The following is a 20,910-nucleotide window of genomic DNA, read 5'->3' on the forward strand; positions in this document are numbered from 1 at the left end:
GATCAGGTCTCATGAGCCCCCAGGCTCTGCAGCCAACCTCACAAACCTATTCCTTGCTCCCACTCCAGATTTGTGGACTGGCCTACCTTCCTGCGGGAGAATGTTGTCTACATCTTGGCTGCTCGCCCCAACAGTGCAGCAATTCATCTGAAACCCCCAGGATAGCATGGAGCAGAGAAGCTCAGTTCGGGGACAGTGATGTTTCTCCCTCCTCTCCTTTTTCTCTTTCCCTCTTTCCCCCACCATCCTCTGGTACTGAGACTTACGGGAATGGAGCACTGCCAGCATCGCAGTTTGCCACTAAGCTTTATGGAACTGAAATCACTGCTCCCCTCACAACAGAGGCAGTAAATGCATTGCTGCAGGGAAAAGCCCTGGGAGCTGTGGCGGTATCCACTCCTGAACCCATTCCTCTGTCCTCACATCATAAGACTGGACCTGCCACTGAACACATATGTGTGCACATTCACACATGCCTAGCTGTCCATGCCTTCAGAGACCTGGTTCTTCTTGATTGAAAAAGGATCAAAGTTCCTTTGTGAAGCTCCTGGTATGGATGAGAGGGGTCTCTATTCACTCCTATTGGCCAGTTCTGATTTCTAGAAGACAAGTCTCTGGCCAAGTGATTTTTAAATAGGGCATATCAGTCTCACATGCTGTCCTGGAGATGCTGATAGGCTCCCTCTTCCTCAATTGAAAATCCCTTCTGTGGTGAGCCACTATCCTGGTAGGTATGTGCTATGTCCCTTAGGTATGTTGAACTGGGAAAATTATTGAAAACCACCACTGCACTTCAGCCTGTTGTTTATTTAAATCCTTATTCCTAGTGACAGAGAAGGCATCTAGCCCCTCCCAGGAGCCCAGAATTCTAGGAATCTCTCAGCCAAGTCTTTCAAGTCCAAAAGTCTTTAGCAGAACAGTCAAAAACCAAGATGAGCCATCCTGGCCCCTGTTTTACAGATGGGAACACATGGCCCAGAGCCCATGGGCCTGAATGGAACAAGTATGATGGCAGGAGTCACAACCCTCTGTATTAGATGCTTGACCCAAGTCAACTACCACAGAGACCTGAAGCCTGATATCCAATGAAGACCAGTTTAGGATGGAAAAAGAGAGGAGAAGCCTCATGATATTCCATCTTTCCACCTCAGCCCAAATGTAGATCTAGAAGAGTGTGCCACTGTATGGAGAACAAGAGCCAGCCTCTTCCATAGTGCCCCTGACAAGCTGGAACCAAGAAGAGGATTTGCATCTCAGCTCGCTCGCTCTCTCTCTCTCTCTCCCTCCCTCCTCAGCTGTTCTGCAGAAGTCCCAGCAAAACCTCACAGGAGGTTCATCCTCCCCATCACTGAGATACGGCCTGAGTTGCTGCTTCTCCCTGCTACTCACTACATGTCTTTCGCCACCAAGCCTGGCCTCTTAAGTCCCAGCTGTCCCCCTTAAGCTCTTAAGTCACTGCATGTTGTGGGTCAGCTCTGGCCCTGGAGTCCAGGTTCTGTTTCCAATCTGAATATTAGAGAGGGGATTGGCTCCATCATGTTGAAACTAACATATCCCCATTGCTCAAGGCACTTGTATTAAATTATGTGCTTACAGAAGTAGCATACAGCTCAGTGTTGAGATGCTCAGAGGAAAGTGGGGAGCTACAACCAAGGTTATGGTAACAACATTATATGATCACCTTCTGTAGAAACTACTTGACCTAGAACAGGTTGTGAAGCTTCGGGGGTTGGTTTATTCAGGACTAAAATGAAGCAGACAGAAAATGAATCTGGGTTCATGGGTATGGCCCTGAACATTTTAAAACCCACAGCTTTTTAAAAATACTGCTTAGCCATACTCCCAAGACTGATCATTAAGAGGGGCCATTGTTCAGTTAAGCCAGAAAGGAAAAAAAGAGAGAGAGAAAGCACATGACTCTTGGGTCCAAGGACTGCCTCTGAAGCAGCCAGACCTGGGGTTTTGCAATGAAAAAGATTAAAGCACATTCAGCACAGGGGCTCTTGCTTATTCTTCTGGTAAATCACCTTGTATGCCAATGGCCTTGGGCTGCTGGATCTCACAAGGCATTTTGAGTAGAGACAAGCTCTGGGCTCTGAGAGCGGAACAGCTTTTTTCTCCTGCCTCATCATCAGTCATAGGGAGTGAACTATATCTTCCTGTGCCCTGATCCTTCACAGACAAAGTGATGCCTACCTCTCTGGAGCTGCAGCTTTTAGCTTTCTGTAGATGAGTGGTAAAAGACCATGCATGGCCAGATCGGGCTGGTTGCATCTCAGGGCCTGGCAAAGCAGGATTCCTTCCACAGTAGGACCAGGCTCATTGAGACTATTCTTCTCCCTATTCCAAGACAGCAAGTTTCCTTGGGGCATGCTGCAGAGGGCCCAGGGGACCCCAGCATAGAATTCCCAGTCCACAAAGTCCTAAGAAGCAGAAAAACATGGAGAAGCAACTAGCCTTTTCTCCCATTAGGCATTTAGCTTTTTACCAATGTAAAGAGTCCCTTGCTCCACCAGATCAGAGTTGTAGAAGCCCCACCCCAATCCCCATCTGGGATTTTGCTTTGCAGTGTTCTAATCCATGGAGATCATCTGCAGTACATATGAAGCTGTTCAAACTTTTATAAACTTAGCGAAGCCCATTCCCTTTCCTTTTCATCAAACCTTTCCATCACTGTGACTATCTGAAATTCTGCCAAGTACAAAAATTAGTGTCTGACTCTTAAGGTTTGAGAAAATGTTCTAGTCATTTCTTCTTGGCTGCCCAGAATTGAGATCAGTGCTTTTTACAAACACCACCCACTCCACCCACTATCAGCAGAGGTTAGGGTTGCTCCTCTGACATCTCCTTGCCCTAAGCCTATTTTTTACCCAAAACTCCTCCTCCCTATGCTCAGATTTAAAGGCAGGGGCATCTGGATGACACGTGGAGCTGCAGTGATAGAAGGTAAGTAAGGCAGTAAGCTGTGGCCATACCATATAACATCCAGATCTGATTTGTGGCTTCCTCACCTGAGACCAGCCTTCCTCAACAGAGGAAGGCTCTTTGGTTTTGAGCAATGGCCCCTTTGGATCCCAGAGATGGAGCAGACCCTTCCTCTAGGTACTGACCCACTCTCAAATGCTTTTCTTCCTATGAGAACAGCCAAAGCTATGAGCATATTGCCTCTTCCCACCTCTAGCCCAAGTGACTGGGCCTACAGGGCAGATCTGCCTTTTTGGCCCTGGTGCTCCCTATGGGATGTCACCCTGACCGTATTTGAGTGGCCAGATCTAGGAATTCCCCCATTCCTATCACTAACATTGGAGGCACAAAATCATACTGCCTAGGAAGAAGACACCTCTTTGGAGAGTAAGCCCAGGATTGTGCCTAGGCCTCTTAGTCCGAAGTACAACCTCAACCATTGCCGGTCTCATGGCTTCAGTAAGAGCAGTGCAAGGAAGCCCTAAAGGCAAGAGGGAAGCTCAGCAGAAGCTGTCTGGCAGGGCCTCAGGCTAGTTATGACCACCTCAGAGTCCAGAATAACCTCCAGGCATGACTGGTAGCAGGCTCTAGTGATCCTACAAGCATGACCCTTTCAAACTAGCAGAATTTGATATAAGGAAGGTATATATTTGGCACTGAAAGAATAACGTCCTGGCAGCACTTGTAACCATAACCCCTTTTTACTCCTCAATTTAGAGTAATAAAATTGCTTCTTTCCCTATACCACTTAATTTGAATTTGCCCAGGATCCTTTTCTGGGGCCCTGACTGCAGCTTAGATAACAGAGATCTGGATGGAGGATGGGAAATACTATATTGTGCCTATTCCCTGTAGCTCAGTCCTGGAGTGTGGTAGGACTGGGCATTTCCCCTGCTGCCACTGCTCTTGGCAACCTTGAAAGAAAATAAACAGGTGACAGAATTTCTACTAGACCCAACTAGCACTAAGGAAAACCTTTCCTCTGAGCCATATGTCCTGATGACCCAATTTGTGGACGATGTGTCACATCTGGTCTGGGCCAGTAACTAAGAAGCCCAATCACATTCCAGCTTGTATAGCACAGGTTGGCATGACCATAAGTGAGAACATCATGTTATAAGCAGCAAGGCCTTTCCATAACCATGTGAAACAAAGGCCTTTAAGTTTACCCACCTTTAAGAGATGGCCTGTGATCTATCTTCTAGCCAAATACAGGCTTGTGAGGGGGTTCCTGAGAACACATAACTGGAGGATCCAATGCCCTCTGGCCCCTTATACCCTTCCTATGTTCTTTTCTGCAGAAGGTAACTTGACAGTAAGCCGAGGGGAACATCCCCAAGCCCTGTCTTCCCACCAGTACAGCTGCATGCTCCTCCCCATGGCTCAGCCCTCACTCCTGAAGGAGCTGATGCTCCCAGAGGCTGGGCACAATGGAAATCATAATAAAGAGATTGTGATGCTATTTTGGCTTCCTGCTTCCTGTTATTCAGGCACCTGCTGAGTTTCTTGTTTCCCTATCATTAGCCAATTCCTGAGTCTAAGGAGCTACTGTGGCCTCCAGGAAGAATACAATATGCTGTGGCTCTCTTTCTGGAGCTTTACTGGTGCTGACCTTCCCAAGAATCAAGTGATGGGTTGGGTGGAGGCAGGGGCTCCACCATGGACACAGAGGGAAAATGAAAGCACAGAAGAGAAGCCAGAATTTTCTAAGAAACTGGAATAGTTAAGGCCTCCAAGCCTATCTGCAGTGTTTTCCACCACTACCACCAAGGGCCAGTTTTAGACACATTTCTCTTCCCAGTTCCTGCTGGGTGACAAAGGAAGCTAGCTGTCTATGTTTTCTCCTCATCTTCTGAGTCCTTCTTAGTAGAAGATTTTCTCCCCATTTTTGCAGTGTTTTAATGTGATATGATAGAGTTGGGTAAACTAAGCTTCAAGAGAAGCTTTCAAGGACGCCTGGGTGGCTCAGTGGCTGAGTGTCTGCTTTTGGCTTAGGGCATGGTCCTGGGGTCCAGGATCCGCTCAGGGATCAAGTCCCACATCGGGCTCCCTGCAGGGAGCCCACTTCTGCCTCTGCCTATGTCTCTGCCTCTGTCTCTCATGAATAAATAAATCTTTTTTAAAAGAGAGAGAAGCTTTCAGAGGACTATGAAGTCTTATTTCTTTTACCAGATAAGAACAGAGCCAGTACCTATAGGCAAAGAAAGCATCTCTAGAGTGTGGATCAGAGGCATATACTTTTACCTTTAAACCGTAGGGGCCCCAAATACAAATCATTGCTAATATTTTTGAGTACTTACTATGCACTGGGCAGTTCTAAATGCTTTATATAAAATCATCTTCAAAACAACCCTGAGGTTTGTATTACAGATGAGAAAAGTGAAGAACAGAGGCTGAGAGTTTCTCGAGGCTACACAGTCCTATAGGAAGCAGGGGAACCAGGTAGACTGCCTTCAGTGCCCATGTTCTTAACCACTTTATTGTGCTGCCTGTCAGGGACATCTCAAGGAAACAGCTACTGTGTGGTCTAGCATATCCTCTTTCCACCCTGGGAACAGGCACATAAGCAACCAGTCCTGTAGCCATGTCACAGGATTTCTTACAACCTACACAACTCACCCATTCACTCACACTGCTCCCATACTTTTCTTCCCTGGAATTTTCAAATGGAGGTCCATCAGGCTCAGAGGCAGCTTAAGATCGTAAGGGTCCCTTCTCCAAGCTCAGTGAAGAGCATAAGGACAGAAAAAGAGACATAAGAGCTGGGCCTCTTTGGACCCTAATCCAAAAGCAAGGTTTCCCCATCCTCAGTCTGGCAATCCTGATGGACTTTATTTTTTTATCTTATTTTTTAAATCTATTTATGATAGGCACACAGTGAGAGAGAGAGAGAGAGAGAGAGAGGCAGAGACACAGGCAGAGGGAGAAGCAGGCTCCATGCACCAGGAGCCCGACGTGGGATTCGATCCCAGGTCTCCAGGATCGCGCCCTGGGCCAAAGGCAGGCACCAAACCGCTGCACCACCCAGGGATCCCCTGATGGACTTTAGATCCTTTTAGGACTGTTCCTCTTCCTGCCACTTGTTTCCAGGACTGGCTGGAGCCTCAGTTCCACACAAACTTCCACTCATCCTGCCCTGCTTTGGCTGAAATGCATTCCTCTTTTTTTTTTTTTAAAGATTTATTTATTTATTCATGATAGACATAGAGGCAGAGGGAGAAGCAGGCTCCATGCAGGGAGCCCGATGCGGGACTCGATCCCGGGACTCCAGGATTGTGCCTTGGGCCAAAGGCAGGCGCCAAACTGCTGAGCCACCCAGGGATCCCCTGAAATGCATTCCTCTTATCTCTAGAGTAAGCCATTCCTTAAAGGGGAAAGAGTAGTGGCTAAATTTGCTAAACATGGAATAGTGTTCTCTTTCCCACCTCATCCAAAGGGTTGCTTGGAGCTTGACCTTGCTGAACCTCAGTTTCCTTCTCTGTAAAAGTCAGGGAAATCATTCCTCTCCTGTGTCCTGGGCTGATAGCTGTGTGAGGACAGAGTGAGTTTGGTAAGAGGAAAGAGCTTTATACACTATAAGGCACTAAGTGAGCAGCAAGGATTTCTGGCCCCTAGATATCTAAAAGCTGTGCGTGTATCATCTTCCACCCACCCACAATCACAGGCATAGCCGGGGTACCACCAATGGTCTCTGTCCACAGTGCTGAAGTCACAGTTGAGACAGCTGGGGATCTTCGGTCTCTTTTCTTTTTTTGGTAATATACTAATTTATTCATATATACATTCACTTTACATTATTACATTTTAACATTCATCAAAACCAAAAATATGGAATGCTTCATGAATTTGCATGTCATCCTTGTGCAGGGGCCATGCTAATCTTCTCTATATGGTTCCAATTTTAGCATATGTGCTGCAAAGCAAGCACTTCAGTCCCTCCTGTCCCACCTTTAAGTAAATACAAATGCAGAGATTTCCAAGCCCAAGGATTGTTCTAAAATGCAGAAGGTATTGCAAAAACGTTTGTTTTATTTCAAGTATCTTTGTTTTTAAAATAAAGAGAACACTCCTTTCAAAATTGTAACATTTGGGCAGTTGTACAAATGGGAAGATGTGATACAGCAGCTCAGGAAAAGGAGGGTATAGTCTTCATTTGATATGGAGAAACAGTATGAGGTAGCTACCAAAAAACTGATGTAACATGAGGCTATGTAGGAAGAAGTTCAGAGTCAGATGAGAGAGGCAGGCTGGCTCATTTGCACACTGCACCAGCACTCCTGAAAAAAAGCTAATCAAAGCCAGGCACCATGAACTGAAATCCAGCCAAAGGAGCATGGTCTTAGGGGCTAGAATGGAAAAAGGCAGAGGAGGAACCCATGAAGGCCTGAGAAGTGTCTCACTCTAGAGAGGAGCAGACTTGAGGTATGCAGATGACTGATGTCTGACAGATGGGACTGATGAGGCCAATGTGACCTCAAGGACAAAGTTAAGACCAAAGGTGGAGGAGAGGCAGATTTTTGCTCAATAGGACCAAAAGTTAACTGGATTCCAGGGAAGGTAGTGAAACTGTATAACCATATGACACAAATGCTGAGTTGGGAATGGGATGCCTTACCAGGTATACAGTCCTCTTGAGACCTGTGATGCCTGTAAATGGTTAAGCACCTTCTAGTGCCTGCCCAGCCTTGAGCCCAGCTGATCTAGAGGCAGATTCAAGATTGTACAGACCCACATGACCACAAAACAGTAGAATAACTGGGTCGGAAAACTTAATGTCTTTAGTTCAATCTCATAGACTGACTGTTGTGCCTCTGGCTCTAGGTCCTGATCTGAGAGAAAAGAGCCAAGGTCCCAAGACACCTGATATCTTCCCAGATGAGCTCTGGAAAACTTGCCTCTAGAACCTGATGTTGCACGCCCTCTGCTGGTCATTTCTAGCACTATCTTCTCACTTCCAAGGCAAGAAATAACCCCTTTGAACACCTAGGGTACTGGCCAGTGGAGGTTTAGAACAAGGTGAGTACAAGGGAGTACTGTGGTCAGTATCCAGTCAGCAAACAGGATCAGAACTGAATCTCCAGTTTAATTCAAGTAATATTAGGGCTCATCCATGTCTAGAAGGGCTTAGGCTAAGGCTGAGTTTAGGGAACTGTCTGGTCTAGGACTAAGGCCAAGGTTAGTGTCTCAGGCTGAGGTCAAAGTTGGTACCCAGAGTGGAACCGAATTCTGGGTCCAAGTGTCAGCATGAAGTATGTATCGAGGTGACTCCTCAGGAAGGAGTCAGTCTGCATTCAGGGTCCCTGTAACATTCCTATACTAGGTGGAAACATCAGGTAATAAGCACCAGCCACGGAGAACTCAAGCAGAGACATCGCTACAGGAGAAGTATAAGGGTTGGGGGACAGAATGAAGTAGTAATTTCTAAGGGCCTCCCAACCTAAAGATGGTAACGGGCAAGCTTGAGCCATAGTGTCTCCTCAGAAGGTGGAACCCTGTATTCTAGCTGGAACTTCCTGTCAAAGCTTCCCCCACCCCAACAATAGTATTGCCACATACAAGTCATAGGTACAATTTGGGAATAGGAGAGGTCCAAGGACCAGTCCTGTCACTGCAGAGAGCTGGTGGCTGTGGGAGTAGTCTCCCCTCCCCTTCTCTGTTTCCACTGGCAACAGGGCCTAGCAGCCTCCCACACCCAGATCTTAGCAACCGTGGGAGCCCCTGGCAACTGCTGCCATGGCAACAAGTCAGAGAACTAAGAATGGGCTTGAGGGGGGGGAGCACTTCCTCTGGAGACTTCAGGATATGTGCAAGATAGGGGGCTCCCCCTCCCATACACAGTCTGGGAGGGAACATGTGCTCCTGTCTAAACACCTCCTCACTGGCACCCACCCCTACCCCTGCCCCCGGGTTCCGGTTCTCTCAGGGTGAGAAAATGAGGGACACCTAGGGTTATGACGTCTCTATAGGAAGGGAGGGGAGCGCAGGTGTTCAGAACTTACAGGATCACAGATTCATGCACACACTGGCAGTCAACGTGTCAACATCCATGAAGCTGTTCATCACGTAGACACAGACCTACACAGTCATTTAATCACACATGTGTACTAACACAAAAATCACATATACAACAAATAATACAGAATCAGGCATACTACCACAAAAAATATCACACAGATACACTCTCACTTCCAAATCATATTACAGATGTAACAGTACAAATAATTCCCAGACTTGAACATCAGATGCACTCACACATCCAGATATCTGTGAACACACAGAATAATGGTTAACTTTGCCAAGCAGTAACTACATACCAAGCTCAAAACTAGGTTCATTGCATGTGATACCTTAATTAACCCTCACAACAACTCTATGAGGTACAGAGCTGTACCCATGATACAAAGAAAGATATGAGGCAGAGATTTGGCAAGTAATCTCACTAGGTCAACAGAGCCTACATTCTTACACCTATGCCACACTGTGCACTCTGCTTCCTAACCCACACCTGATACCCAGGGCAACATGACACAGGGTGGCAATAGACAACCCAGCAGACAATGGAATCCATGCTATCAGCACCTGAAGGCTGGCCCTGCACGCCACCCCCCAAGGCCTAAGCCCACAATACACCATCAGCAGGGACCAGGTAAGGGCCAGTGACTAAATCCCCTGCCTCCGTTTTGGCACAGGCAAGGCTGGAGGAGGCAAAATAGACAGAACTGAAATAGGAAGAAGTAGAGCCACCCACAGCCCAGGCCCCCATCAGTCTGGAGGTGGCAGAGTGAGATCCCCCAGATCTAAGTAGCTAGCACTTGTCCTGGGCCCATTCATCCTACCGTGGCCATCTCCATGTCACACTAATATTCCACTCCCTCATCATCCCATCTCCCTTCCCTTCTAGTCTTTGTTCCCCACTTCTCCCTCCCTTCTCAAACCTCCTCCTTACCTCCTACTCTCTCTCCCCTCCCCTCTTCTTCCCACCCTCTCACCCCATCTTCCTTCCTCCTCTCACTTCCCTCATCCCACCTTTTCTTCATCCTCTCCTTACCCCACATCCTTTCCTCACTTCACAGCTCACACCCCTTTACACTTGGGATCCAGTCAGTGAGTACTAGAAAGAAGGCAGATAATGGAGAACATGCAGGCCTGACCTCAGGAACCCCTAGATCTCTGTCCTTCTCTCCTCTGCTCTGTGGCCCAGATACTGATGTCTGCCAAGCCTCAGTTTCCAGATCTATCCAGACTGCATGATCTCATGGATGTCCAAACTGTTTCTGGGAAATGGCAAAGAAAGAGAGGTGAGAGTTTCTGCCCTGGCCCTTCCTTTGTCCTCAAACCCCCCCAAGAACTCCTTCCTCCTCCTCACCCCCGGATTACCCCCTCCCCACCCCCGTTCCCTGTAGCACAGATGGGCCTGGGAGACAGTGACGTGGGCGCCAGGCACCGTGTCTGCTCAAGCGTCGGCTTCCGCTGGCTACCGCCTCCGCAGCCCTGCCTGCTCTGAACAACGGGGACACTGGGGCTGAGATTTAATAGGGGAGAGAGGGGGTTGGGACTTGGAGATAGGACATTCTGAGTGTGTTAAGGAAATCATGTGGACCTGAGATGAAGGGTTAAAGGGGGCAGTTAGCCTAGGGGAGACCATAGGAATAGATAACAGATTAAGAAAAAAAGACAGAAGATGGGGGAGTGGGGTAGGCAGAAGATCAGACCCAGCTACAACGCTGGGGAAGAGAGGGTGGGCTAACATTTGGGAGATCAAGGGGGAAGTAGGATGAAAGGTTACAGAGAGAACATTAATGAGGATTGTGTGGGTTCCTTCGGAGGGGCTGCTCACGAGGGAGCTGGGATGAGGGGATTATACCGACACGAAGAGGAGACTGGCAAGGGGAATTAGAATTAGGACGTGCTAACCCTGGGGAGAAGTACCAGGTTACAAAGGAGAAAGCGGAAAGGTGCTTGAATTCTGCATGTCTCATGGGGTCTGTTTTGTTAGGTCACCTCAGGTCAATTCCGGGTCACGATAAGGTAAAGCCGAATCAGGTCTGGTGGAGGTCGATCCACGGCTCCGATGGAAGGCAGGTAGGTAGGGGGTGGCCTTTTGACCCTGGTCGAGGGACTAACACCTCCCAAAGGGCACTATTCTCTCCCCTACCCTCCTACACGAAGAGAGGAAAGAATGCCCAGAGTCACCGCCAACTGGTAGGCGGTTTTCCTTTAAGGCTGCGTTTGACGTTACACAGGTTCCAGAAGATTCTCCCGGGATTCGAGCGGTGGCCAGTACGTCCCACCTTCTCAAACCCGAGATTGGACTAATAGAGTTGCCCCCAGTCTCGGGTCTGAGCCCCACAGACCAACCAATAAAATCAAAGGGCGCGTAGCGTTGCCGCCCTCTGTCCCTCTCACCAACGACGCGACGAGCTAGCGAAGAGGTGTGGTTGACTGATCCCCAAGCGCACCAATCAGACCGACACCCGTCGCCGCCCGGAATGTGTGCGCGTGTGGCCGGGTGACAGGGGCGGAGAATGGGCGGCTATCACCGCGGCACTCGTTGAAGGCTGCCCAATTACAGAGCAGGCTGAGCGGAGCGACGGGCAGAGCGCGCAATGGGTGGCGCGGGGGCGGAGCCGTGGGGGCGGGTTCCCCGGCCCGCTGTCTGCGGCCGGCGGGCAGGCGACTCCTGTCCCGAGTGGAGGCGGCGGAGCCGGAGCCAGGGGAGGGGGCAGCGGCTGTGTGACGGACCGCGGTGGCGCCCGCAGCTCCTCACTGGTGAGGGCGCCGAGCCAGGACCCAGGGGGCGCGGGGGCGTCGCGAAGCCGGGGGTCCTGGTGCAGGGGGTGGGGGGGACCGGGGAGGCGGCGGGGCACTGGAGGCCCACCGTTCCCTGTGCCGCGGTGGTGCGGGGACTGGGGTCTGCAAGTGCTCGAGGTCTGCGACCCTCTAACAGGGCAGCCGGCGCCTGAGCTGGGGGAGGGTCGGGCCGGGTCGGATTGGGTTCCGCGGGCGGAGGCGTTTCTGAGCCGGCCCAGCCCGTCAGCGCCGGTGACATCACCGACCACCCTCCCCCGCCCGAGCCCCCTCCCCTCCCTTTCCCTCCTCTCCTCGCCGCGCCTTTTGTCCCGGGCAGCTCGGCTCTGCCCCGCCCCTCCCCGCCCATCTGCGAGGGAGGAGACTCCGGGTCAGTGACTTCATTGAGTAGGTTCTTGGGGATTGGGGTCGGATCCTCCCCGGAGAGAGACGCGAGAGGAACTCACTGCCTCTCAGCCTCTCACAGTCACACCTGTCACAGGTACACAGGCTGCCACTCGCAAGCACACGCTTGCCACTGCCAGCTTTACTGTCACACTGCCATACAGCCATTCATACAGACATTGCTGCACCTGAGAGCAGGTGGCCGCTGGACCCTATTCCTTCACTCTCCACACCTGGGGATCAGGTCTAGCTCCTGTTGCACCGGACAGGCCTTGCTGGGCAAGTGCCTCTGACAACCTGAGGAGGTGGCCTCCAGAGCTGCAGCTTTCCAAGCAGGCTCCAGTGGAGCGATCAGAGGTGAGGGGCTGGGCTGGGCATGTTTAAGCGCACAGTGCTCTCCTGCCCATCCCCAGCAGCACCCCCACTACAGGCCCGAGGAGCTTTCCGGAGCTTCCCACACTTCTGGGGAGAAGACTTCTTAGCCAGCTTGATGTTTAAAATTCAGCTGGAGCCCTTAAAACTTCGAGCGTGGACGCTGAATGGGTTTGTAAAGTTCCGGTAAGTCCCTCTGGAGAAGGGCACTCATATCCCCACCACCGTCCCATCCTCCACATCACATCCCCTCCATTGCCTACCATGTCATCCTCATCTCATCCCCATTACATGTGAGAACCCCCCTTCCACCTCACCCTTACCTTTGAATGAACTGTAACCCATCATTCAGTTCCCATACCAAACCCTTTAGGCATCCATCCATTTCCCACAAACATCATTATTTCAACTCTCTGCATCTCTTTCAATCCATCGGTAACCCATTTTCCACCTCAGCCGTCTCCATCTGTCATCCCTTGTCCCTTCCACCAGTACTTCATTTTCTGTGTCAACCATCCCCCTCCCTTTACAGGCCTTCTTGCTATTTCGCATTTTCCATTCCTGCCTCAACATGTTAATGTTCTTCTCCATCCAAGGCAGTGCCATGCCATGGGGCTCCTTTGTCATTCCAACACGTGGCTTGTGGGTATGGGGAGGGAGGGAGAGAGGGAGGAAAGGAGGAGGGAAAAGGCAATTCCTGAAAGAGCTTGCCCTGTCTGTGGAGACAAGGGAATTGTAGATATAGAACGGTTATCAGGTGAGTGCCAGGAAGGAAGCTGGCCTGACAGGAGGGTAACACAGGGACAGCAGGAGGAGGCTGGGAGCACTGGCAAGCTGTTTTGCTTGCCCTCTGCCTAGAAGCTGCTGTGGTTCTCTGGGGGCACCTTCATGGTATACCAGGGTTCCTTCCCAGCCCTGGGGTGGGGGGAGATGGTGTGGGCCGAGGCAGAAATGGCAGACCACCCCCAGTTCCCTCTCAGACGGCTTTTACCGTTGCTTCCGAAAATGGCTGCCCACCCCCAGATGCTCTTCTCTCACTTTTCCAACCCCAGCTTCCCCCACCAGGCGTGACATGCTGGTAGGGGGAGAAGGGGGAGGACCTGCCTTTATGGAGCCTTCTCTTCATCAGAGCGAGGTGACTCCCAAAACCATGAGTCAACTAAGCCACCTGCAACAGGCCCTGTGGGGGCAGCAGCTAGGGCCATTGTCTCGGTCTTCCTGGGGCCCTACGGCCTCCCCTTCCCCATGACATCCCCCACTCCTGCTGGGAAACCCTGCACACCTCACAGTCAGAGGCAGGAAAGCAGGCCTCAGCTGTGGCTGCCAGCCCAGGATATTGCTAGAAAGACTCTGGTTTTTCTGGGCTTTGGTAGGGGTTGGCTAAGCCTCTGAAGGGCTAGAGGATGGCTTCTGGCCATCTCCCCAAATAGCCCAACTACAGGAAAGTCCCCTTCCCTTCATACCCACCACAGAGGCAGTGGTGAAGAGATTGGCATGGAAGAATTAGGACCCTATGTTTCTCCCCCACAAAACAAATGCCCCTGCATCCAGCTTAGAAAGAACTGTATCAGAGGAGTGTGGATCTGGCCCTGGGCCAGATCCTAACCACCCGACAGGTAAGCAGGAGGGACTGGTAGGGAAGGTATGAAGGAAATGTTGACTAGTGCCTAATTGTTCTAACAACTAAGATGAAGAAAGACCCTGTGCCCAGGATGCTTTTTTTCACTAATACTAGTGTTCAGAAGGCATAGATATGTCTTTGTACACACACATGTGTAGTTGGTGGGAAGTGAGTAAAGGGAACTGTTGCCCTGTTTGGAAAAAGGACAGTGTCACCCCCTACTAATGAGGGAGTTAGAAACAGCACTTTCCAAAGGCTGTGAGTCATCCCCTGGTCTGAGTCACACATGAGGCTTAGCAGAGTCTGGGGAGCAGGAATAAGGAGACCTGGGGTCTTCACTAGCAGAGAGAACTCCAGGCACCAACACCCTGACTCAGCCTGGCTGGCCAGGACAGCTGGCTAAAGACCCAGACCTGTCCCTAGCTACTACCTAGCCACTGCCCCAGCTGCCCTTAGTCCGGGCATCATGCCTGAGGCATGGCGTAAAAGACCACGACGCTCAGGTGACATCACCCAGCACACTGATCTCTGCCAGCTTCTATGTATGGGCCTGTCAGTCCATGGTGCCACTTCATGCAGCAGGGCTCTCAGGGGTCCTCAGCCTGGCCCCAGGAACTGGGCCTTAGCCTAGCCCCCAGGAGGCCACAGCCCCCAGTTTCCTGCTGGGAAAATCCAGGAGCTGACAAAAGATTCACAGAATCCTAGAATGTCAGAGCTGGAAGAGATCATCTAGTCCAAACCTTTCATTTCATTGATGGGGAGACAGAGGCCTACAGAACAGGCATGACCTGCTGAAAATCACAGTGAGTCACTTAGGGATTGCAGGATCTTCAGGAGCAGGGCTGGGTCAGGAGGGAACAGGGAATTCAAGGACTGGCCCTGGGTTTCTTTCAGAAACAAGGAGACAAGTGCCGGTCCAGTGGCTGTAATGGGAAAGGATTATTACAAGATTCTTGGGATCCCATCGGGAGCCAACGAGGATGAGATCAAGAAAGCCTATCGGAAGATGGCCTTGAAGTACCATCCAGACAAGAACAAAGAACCCAATGCTGAGGAGAAGTTTAAGGAGATTGCAGAAGCCTATGATGTGCTGAGTGACCCTAAGAAACGGGGCCTGTATGACCAGTATGGGGAGGAAGGTAAGAGGGCAGTGCTCCAGCCTGATACTGGACCCCTGTCCTTGTCTGGGGTGCCGGGTGGCCCAGTTCTCAGAGCAGGCAACTGGAGGCTGAGTAGGGGGTGAGGGGAGGCAAGTGTTCTCAGCGCCTACACCCAGAGGAGAGAAGAGACCACCCACTACCCAGCCTTGGCTTACCATAGTTACCCCTGCTTCTCTGTGCCCCTCTCTCTCCTCAAATTCAAGCCTTAGAGACATCTGAAGTCAGAACCAGAGGCCTTCCCCCTCCCTACTTTCCCTCCCAGCCTTATTAGTCCAGCCTGAAGTCCCTGCTGCTTCATTGGCTGATGGGGAAGGTTAGGCAAAAGGAGCTTGTGGCTTGGCTGTCTGAGGACAGAGCATTTACATTCATCAGCATAAAAGATTGGCCCTTAAGCAGCCTGGGAATTAACCACTGGAGCTCTGGGAGACAGAGATGATCTTCCCCTTCCCTGCCCACTTCAGGCCGGCCGGCAGAACAGAGGGGGAGTCTGCCTCCTGAGGAAGTGGCAGGGATCCAAGGATGGAAGGGGAACCGCTGCTGGCATCTTGCCCCCCCTCCCTGAGGTAGCTGGTGGCCATGCACAGGGTGGCAGGAAAGGCCCAAATAAAGCCTCTGAGAGGGTGGCCCCTCCCAGTACATCCCACAGGCATGATGTAGCTGCTAATTCTGGGCCTGCCCCTCAGGGCCGCCTGCCACCCGCCAGCCACAGGCACCTGTCAGGCTATATTAAGAGACGTTGCCACAGCTGAGGACTCTCCTTCCTAAGAGGAACTGTCCTTCCTGCCCAGCAGCATCTACCTTTCTTCCACATTCTCCTCCTCAGTCTTCCCGCTCCAGCCTCAAAACTAGATATGTACTAGACCTGCTGCAGAGTAGATAGGTGCTCAAGAGAGTGTTCTTTTCCTGTCCTCCTTGCTTTGTGTCCTGCGCTATCCTCTGCATGCCCCAGTCCTCCCAACCCCCTGTTCTTAATCTCCGCACCGCTAGTTCCTTCAGCTTTTCCCAGCTCACCTATTAGACTTGCCAACTCCCAGACTCACAGACATCTGCTGGAATCCCCAGTATGCTCTCAGCTAAGACATTCTTCTCTCTGGAGTGGAGGGGTGGGAGCTGAGCGGGTGGGAAGAGGGAAGCAGTGCAGACACCATGCCACCGTGTGACCTGTCTGGGAATTGCACTCTGTTCTCCACTTGACCTCACCTTCCCTGGCTGGAGAGCTACCCAGAAACTTTACCCCTTCCACATGACCAAGCCTAAGTGAAGGGCAAAGCTCAGCCCCTAGGCCCAGACACTGGGTTCTAACGTCGATCTACATCCCAGAAGGTCCCCAAGGAATGCAGCACAACCTTAAGGAGAAACCCAGGGCTCTGGGAAGGAGAAGCAGCCTTGAAAATGTGGGCTCTATTTCTCACTGCCCTGCCCCCTCCCCAACAGCCAGCTGGAAGGGTTGTGCACATAGACTCTCCATGCAACCCTGGCTGGGGACAAGTTGTTCCCAGCTGGGGAAAGGGGGTGGTAGTTACCCTACAGGAGAAGTTACCCCCTCCTGTTATTATGGTCCAGCCTCCCTCTTTCACTGAGCTCTGCCAAGCTTCTTGAAGTCACCTGATAATCAGATCTTCAATAAAAGGAAAAAACAGACCCTGAGTCTTAGGAGAGGGATGAAAAGGCAGCTGCTACAAGTCTCTGAACTGCCTGCCACTTGGCCTCTCTAATGAAACCCAAATCCATCCTTGTGGTCCCAGGAAATAAGAGGTTAATTCAATTTAGACTGAGACTTCCCTGATCAATTGAAATCCTAGATAAAAAGCCTCAAAGAAAAGAGTCCCTTCCCTTAGTCTGGGTCCCACCCCTGAGTCTACATATTCTAAATCATTTCTCAGTGTTAACCCCTCCCTCACTCCTCTCCACACCCCTCCCCCTCACCACCACTGCCATCCCCCCACTCCTGGGCTTGGTGGAGGAGGTCGCCGGTAGGGGGTAGGGGATGAAGGCTGCCTCCAGCAATCTGATGAGCTCCTTAGGACCTGACTTGAGAGAGAGCAGCTAGGGCTACCATTTGCAATGTGCCAGTGCATTCATGCATTTTGGTTGCTCTGACATTAGGTATGGGGTGTAGGGCTTGGTGTTATTTAAGTCCAAGAAGCTCTATTCCCATTGTATTCTCCATCTGTCCAGTGTGTGAATGGCATCCTGGAGTATATAATGCCATGAGCTCTGAGTGTGGAAACAAAGCATTTGAAAACTTTTTCTAGAGAAATAGCTCCCTGGGGCGCCTGGGTGGCTCAGTTGGTTAAGCATCTGACTTCAGCTCCAGTCATGATCCTAGGATGGAGCCCCCTTGTCCAGTCTCCTCCACCCCTCCAGTCCTACCCTTGAATCAAGACCCCCCCCATCGGACTTCTAGCTCAGCAAGGAGTCTGCTCATCCCTCTCCCTCTGTCCCCCCATTCATGGGCTCGCGTTCTCTCCCTCTCTCTCTCTCTCTCTCATAGAAATAAATAAAATCTTTCCAAAAAATTTAAGAAGTAGCTCCTCATCTCCAGGCTAATAGAGCTTTCCTGCTTTTCTGGACCCTCCTGATTTCTCATTTGGGTAGGAGTCAGGAAAAGGCGGGACTATACTAGAAGCAGAATGAGAGTGGGCTTCCTCCTGGACTGTATCCCAACCTTATTTGGAACAGGTCACTTACTAGCTTCCTGTGTAGTTAAATCTTGTCCAATTGCCTCTCTGTGTGTGTGTCTTTGGAGATAAAGATTTGGGAGTCATGTATGACTGTAATGTGATCCCAAGCCAGCCACTCAAGGCCTTGTGAAACATCTTTGGGTCATGGGCTCATGGAGGAGACCTAGGACTGGAAGTCCTATCCTCCAAGTCTTCTTCTACTTTGGCTTTTCTACCAATTGGCTAACTCAGCCTCTTTGACTCTCATGCTGTGCTTTATTATTAAACTTATAATTATGAATAGAAGTGAATCTTGTCAGAAATTTTTCTTACTCTATTAGGTCAGCCCTACATAGGGCAGTTAAAGGCCCATGAACTAGGAACTAGAGGGCAGGGGGCGGGGAATGGGGTGGGGTCAAGACCAGCCACACTGTCCCTAACTTCTCCTCCCTCCAGGCCTGAAGACCGGCGGTGGTTCATCAGGTGGCTCCAGTGGCTCCTTTCACTACACCTTTCATGGGGACCCCCACGCCACCTTTGCCTCCTTCTTTGGTGGGTCCAACCCCTTCGATATCTTCTTTGCCAGCAGCCGGTCCACTAGACCCTTCAGTGGCTTTGACCCAGATGACATGGATGTGGATGAAGATGAGGATCCATTTGGCGCCTTTGGCCGCTTTGGCTTCAATGGTCTGAGCAGGGGTCCAAGGCGACCCCCAGAACCACTGTACCCTCGGCGCAAGGTGCAGGACCCACCTGTGGTGCATGAGCTGCGAGTGTCCCTGGAGGAGATCTACCACGGCTCCACCAAGCGCATGAAGATCACAAGGCGGCGCCTCAACCCTGATGGGCGAACTGTGCGCACAGAGGACAAGATCTTGCACATTGTCATCAAGCGTGGCTGGAAGGAAGGCACCAAGATCACTTTCCCCAAAGAGGGTGATGCTACACCTGACAACATCCCTGCTGATATAGTCTTTGTGCTCAAAGACAAGCCCCATGCGCACTTCCGTCGAGACGGCACCAACGTGCTCTACAGTGCCCTGATTAGCCTCAAGGAGGTAGGGCCTGGGTTGGGTTGGGTATGTGTTGGGGAGGGGAGGGATGATGGGGACATTCTTTCCTCACGTCAATCTTCCCCTCCCTTCCCACTCTACCCCACCTTTTCCTCCCTCTGCCTCATTTTCACCAGGCGCTGTGTGGCTGCACTGTGAACATTCCCACTATTGATGGCCGGGTGATCCCATTACCCTGCAATGATGTCATCAAGCCAGGCACGGTGAAGAGACTCCGTGGGGAGGGCCTTCCCTTCCCCAAAGTGCCCACCCAGCGAGGAGACCTCATTGTCGAGTTCAAAGTTCGCTTCCCAGACAGATTAACACCACAGACACGACAGATCCTTAAGCAGCACCTACCCTGTTCCTAGGCTCTGCCCCAGCCAGCCCAGAGTCTTCCACAGCAATACCCCCTACACTCACCCCACCCAATGTGCACCCAGCTTGATGTCCACTGGACACTGGCAACTTTTTCTAAAATGAAAAAAAAAAAAAAAAAAAAAGCCACTGGATTTCAGGAAAATGTTCCTGTCCCTGACCCCTTTCAGAGCTGGGCTGCCTTGGGGAAGTGGGTGGGAGGTGGGGAGAGCCTAGTCCAGGCCAGGGGTTAATTTTCATGTCACTAGCTTTGAATCCAGTTCCCACTCCAGTGGCTGGAGAGTGACCTCAGTGCTACTTGAAGATACAGAGATTTCCTGTCCATGCCTGTAAATAGCATGTCCTCTTTCCCCTCTCAGCTTTGCTAATACCTCTCCTCTCCCTTCTCTTCAGTTTCCTCCTACTGGGGGAGGAAGAAGATAGAAAGGACACTGCTTTCCCACCCCCACTCCACCCCTAGGTCCACAGTGTCTAAGGTTAATGCACACATATTGACGCACACAAGCACTCACCTAGAGCTATCTGTGCCTCTCCGGAGTTGAGATAGGAAGGGAAGGTCCGTAACCCATGAACCGGGCCATTGAGCACGAGACACTTTTCATTTGGGGCAGGAAGGTGAACAGGGCCCTTGGCAGACTCCCAGAGAGCTCCCCTGCCCAGATCCCACAGAGCTGAAAGTTCTGTCCTCCCTGCTGCTCTCGGGAGTGTGCAAGGGTGGAGGGAGGGGAAGAGGGTCTGCTGTATTAAGGCTGAGAGGGAGGGAGCAGGGTCCATCTCCCAGCCTTCATCAGGAAGGGAAAGGGCTTTGGGGTCAGGTGGCAGCTATTCCCCACCAAGAGATTCAGGGTCACAGGTTTCTCCCCACATCTCTGAACTCAGGGCCTAGCCACCCCCAAACTTCCAAATCCCACTTTTGTGATATGTGAAGCTACTTATTTCTTACCCTTCATGGAGGCTGCGTGGGGAATTTCCAGCCCATTGATGCCTGGGTGACCCCACCCCACTCCCACAGTTGTATAAAGGTTAAATAGTGAAGGAGCTAGGGGAAGACTGCTTCAGCCAGGTCCTGGGGTGGGGTCTTTAGGTTTTCTCACTTTGACAAGCCCCTGAATGTTTTTATAGTAGTTTTTTTGTATTTTTTTGTAATGACAGTATTATGGAAAATAAATAAAGTATTTTAAAAATAAGGCATCTGAGCAGGAGCAATGAACCCGGGATGGGGGCAGGTGTGAAGTACTACTCAATTCCCACCAGGGTCCTGGTCACCTCTGAGAAATCCAAGCAGTCCCTCAATATATAAGGTGACTTGGACTCCTTCCTTCCTCTAAGCCTAGGCCCCTGGGATTTCTAAAACATAAACCCCAAACTCAGCAGAGACAGAAGATACCACTCAGCTATTAGAAGAAACAAATCTATTTAGAAAGAATAAATATCCTTTGTTATGAGAAATAGAGACTATCCTCTTTGAAGGATGTGCAAGCATGAGAACTAATAGATTTTCTCTACAT

General features: G+C 50.8%; 2 protein-coding genes, 1 long non-coding RNA gene and 1 other non-coding gene across 14 annotated transcripts in view; 2 read left to right on the forward strand and 2 right to left on the reverse strand.

Moving 5' to 3' along the window:
• Positions 1–4,426, forward strand: part of PHF24 (PHD finger protein 24) — a 165,526-nt gene extending 161,100 nt beyond the window's left edge. For all 5 annotated transcript variants that reach the window (XM_077912381.1, XM_077912380.1, XM_077912382.1 and 2 more), the window contains one exon: positions 69–4,426. In XM_077912381.1, the coding sequence (XP_077768507.1) occupies positions 69–165 (97 nt within the window). In that variant the 3' untranslated portion in view covers positions 166–4,426. The remainder of the gene's footprint in view (positions 1–68) is intronic.
• Positions 1–11,364, reverse strand: part of LOC144322406 (uncharacterized) — a 28,706-nt gene extending 17,342 nt beyond the window's left edge. For 5 of the 6 annotated variants that reach the window (XR_013388047.1, XR_013388049.1, XR_013388048.1 and 2 more), the window contains exons 1-3: positions 10,966–11,364; positions 10,116–10,238; positions 2,197–2,340 (exon numbers count right to left, since the gene is read on the reverse strand). This is a non-coding gene — a long non-coding RNA (uncharacterized LOC144322406). The remainder of the gene's footprint in view (positions 1–2,196; positions 2,341–10,115; positions 10,239–10,965) is intronic. The other variant, XR_013388050.1, reaches the window with a different exon arrangement.
• On the reverse strand, positions 6,787–6,892 carry LOC144322881 (U6 spliceosomal RNA). Its single transcript, XR_013388479.1, has one exon. It is a non-coding gene; the product is annotated as a U6 spliceosomal RNA (small nuclear RNA).
• A 214-nt stretch (positions 11,365–11,578) lies between the features above and the next one.
• On the forward strand, positions 11,579–20,589 carry DNAJB5 (DnaJ heat shock protein family (Hsp40) member B5). 2 transcript variants are annotated; one of them, XM_077912378.1, is made up of 5 exons: positions 11,579–11,733; positions 12,570–12,714; positions 15,044–15,288; positions 18,429–19,030; positions 19,162–20,589. In XM_077912378.1, exons 2-5 carry the CDS (start codon positions 12,647–12,649, stop codon positions 19,393–19,395), a joined length of 1,149 nt encoding a protein of 382 aa, XP_077768504.1. In that variant the 5' UTR covers positions 11,579–11,733; positions 12,570–12,646; the 3' UTR covers positions 19,396–20,589. The 2 variants fall into 2 exon arrangements, with proteins under 2 accessions (XP_077768504.1, XP_077768505.1); XM_077912379.1 differs by lacking the exon at positions 11,579–11,733 and having other exon boundaries at positions 12,533–12,714.
• The last annotated feature ends 321 nt before the right edge of the window (positions 20,590–20,910 follow it).

Source organism: Canis aureus, chromosome 10 (genome assembly GCF_053574225.1).
Source record: "Canis aureus isolate CA01 chromosome 10, VMU_Caureus_v.1.0, whole genome shotgun sequence".
NCBI lineage: Eukaryota > Metazoa > Chordata > Mammalia > Carnivora > Canidae > Canis > Canis aureus.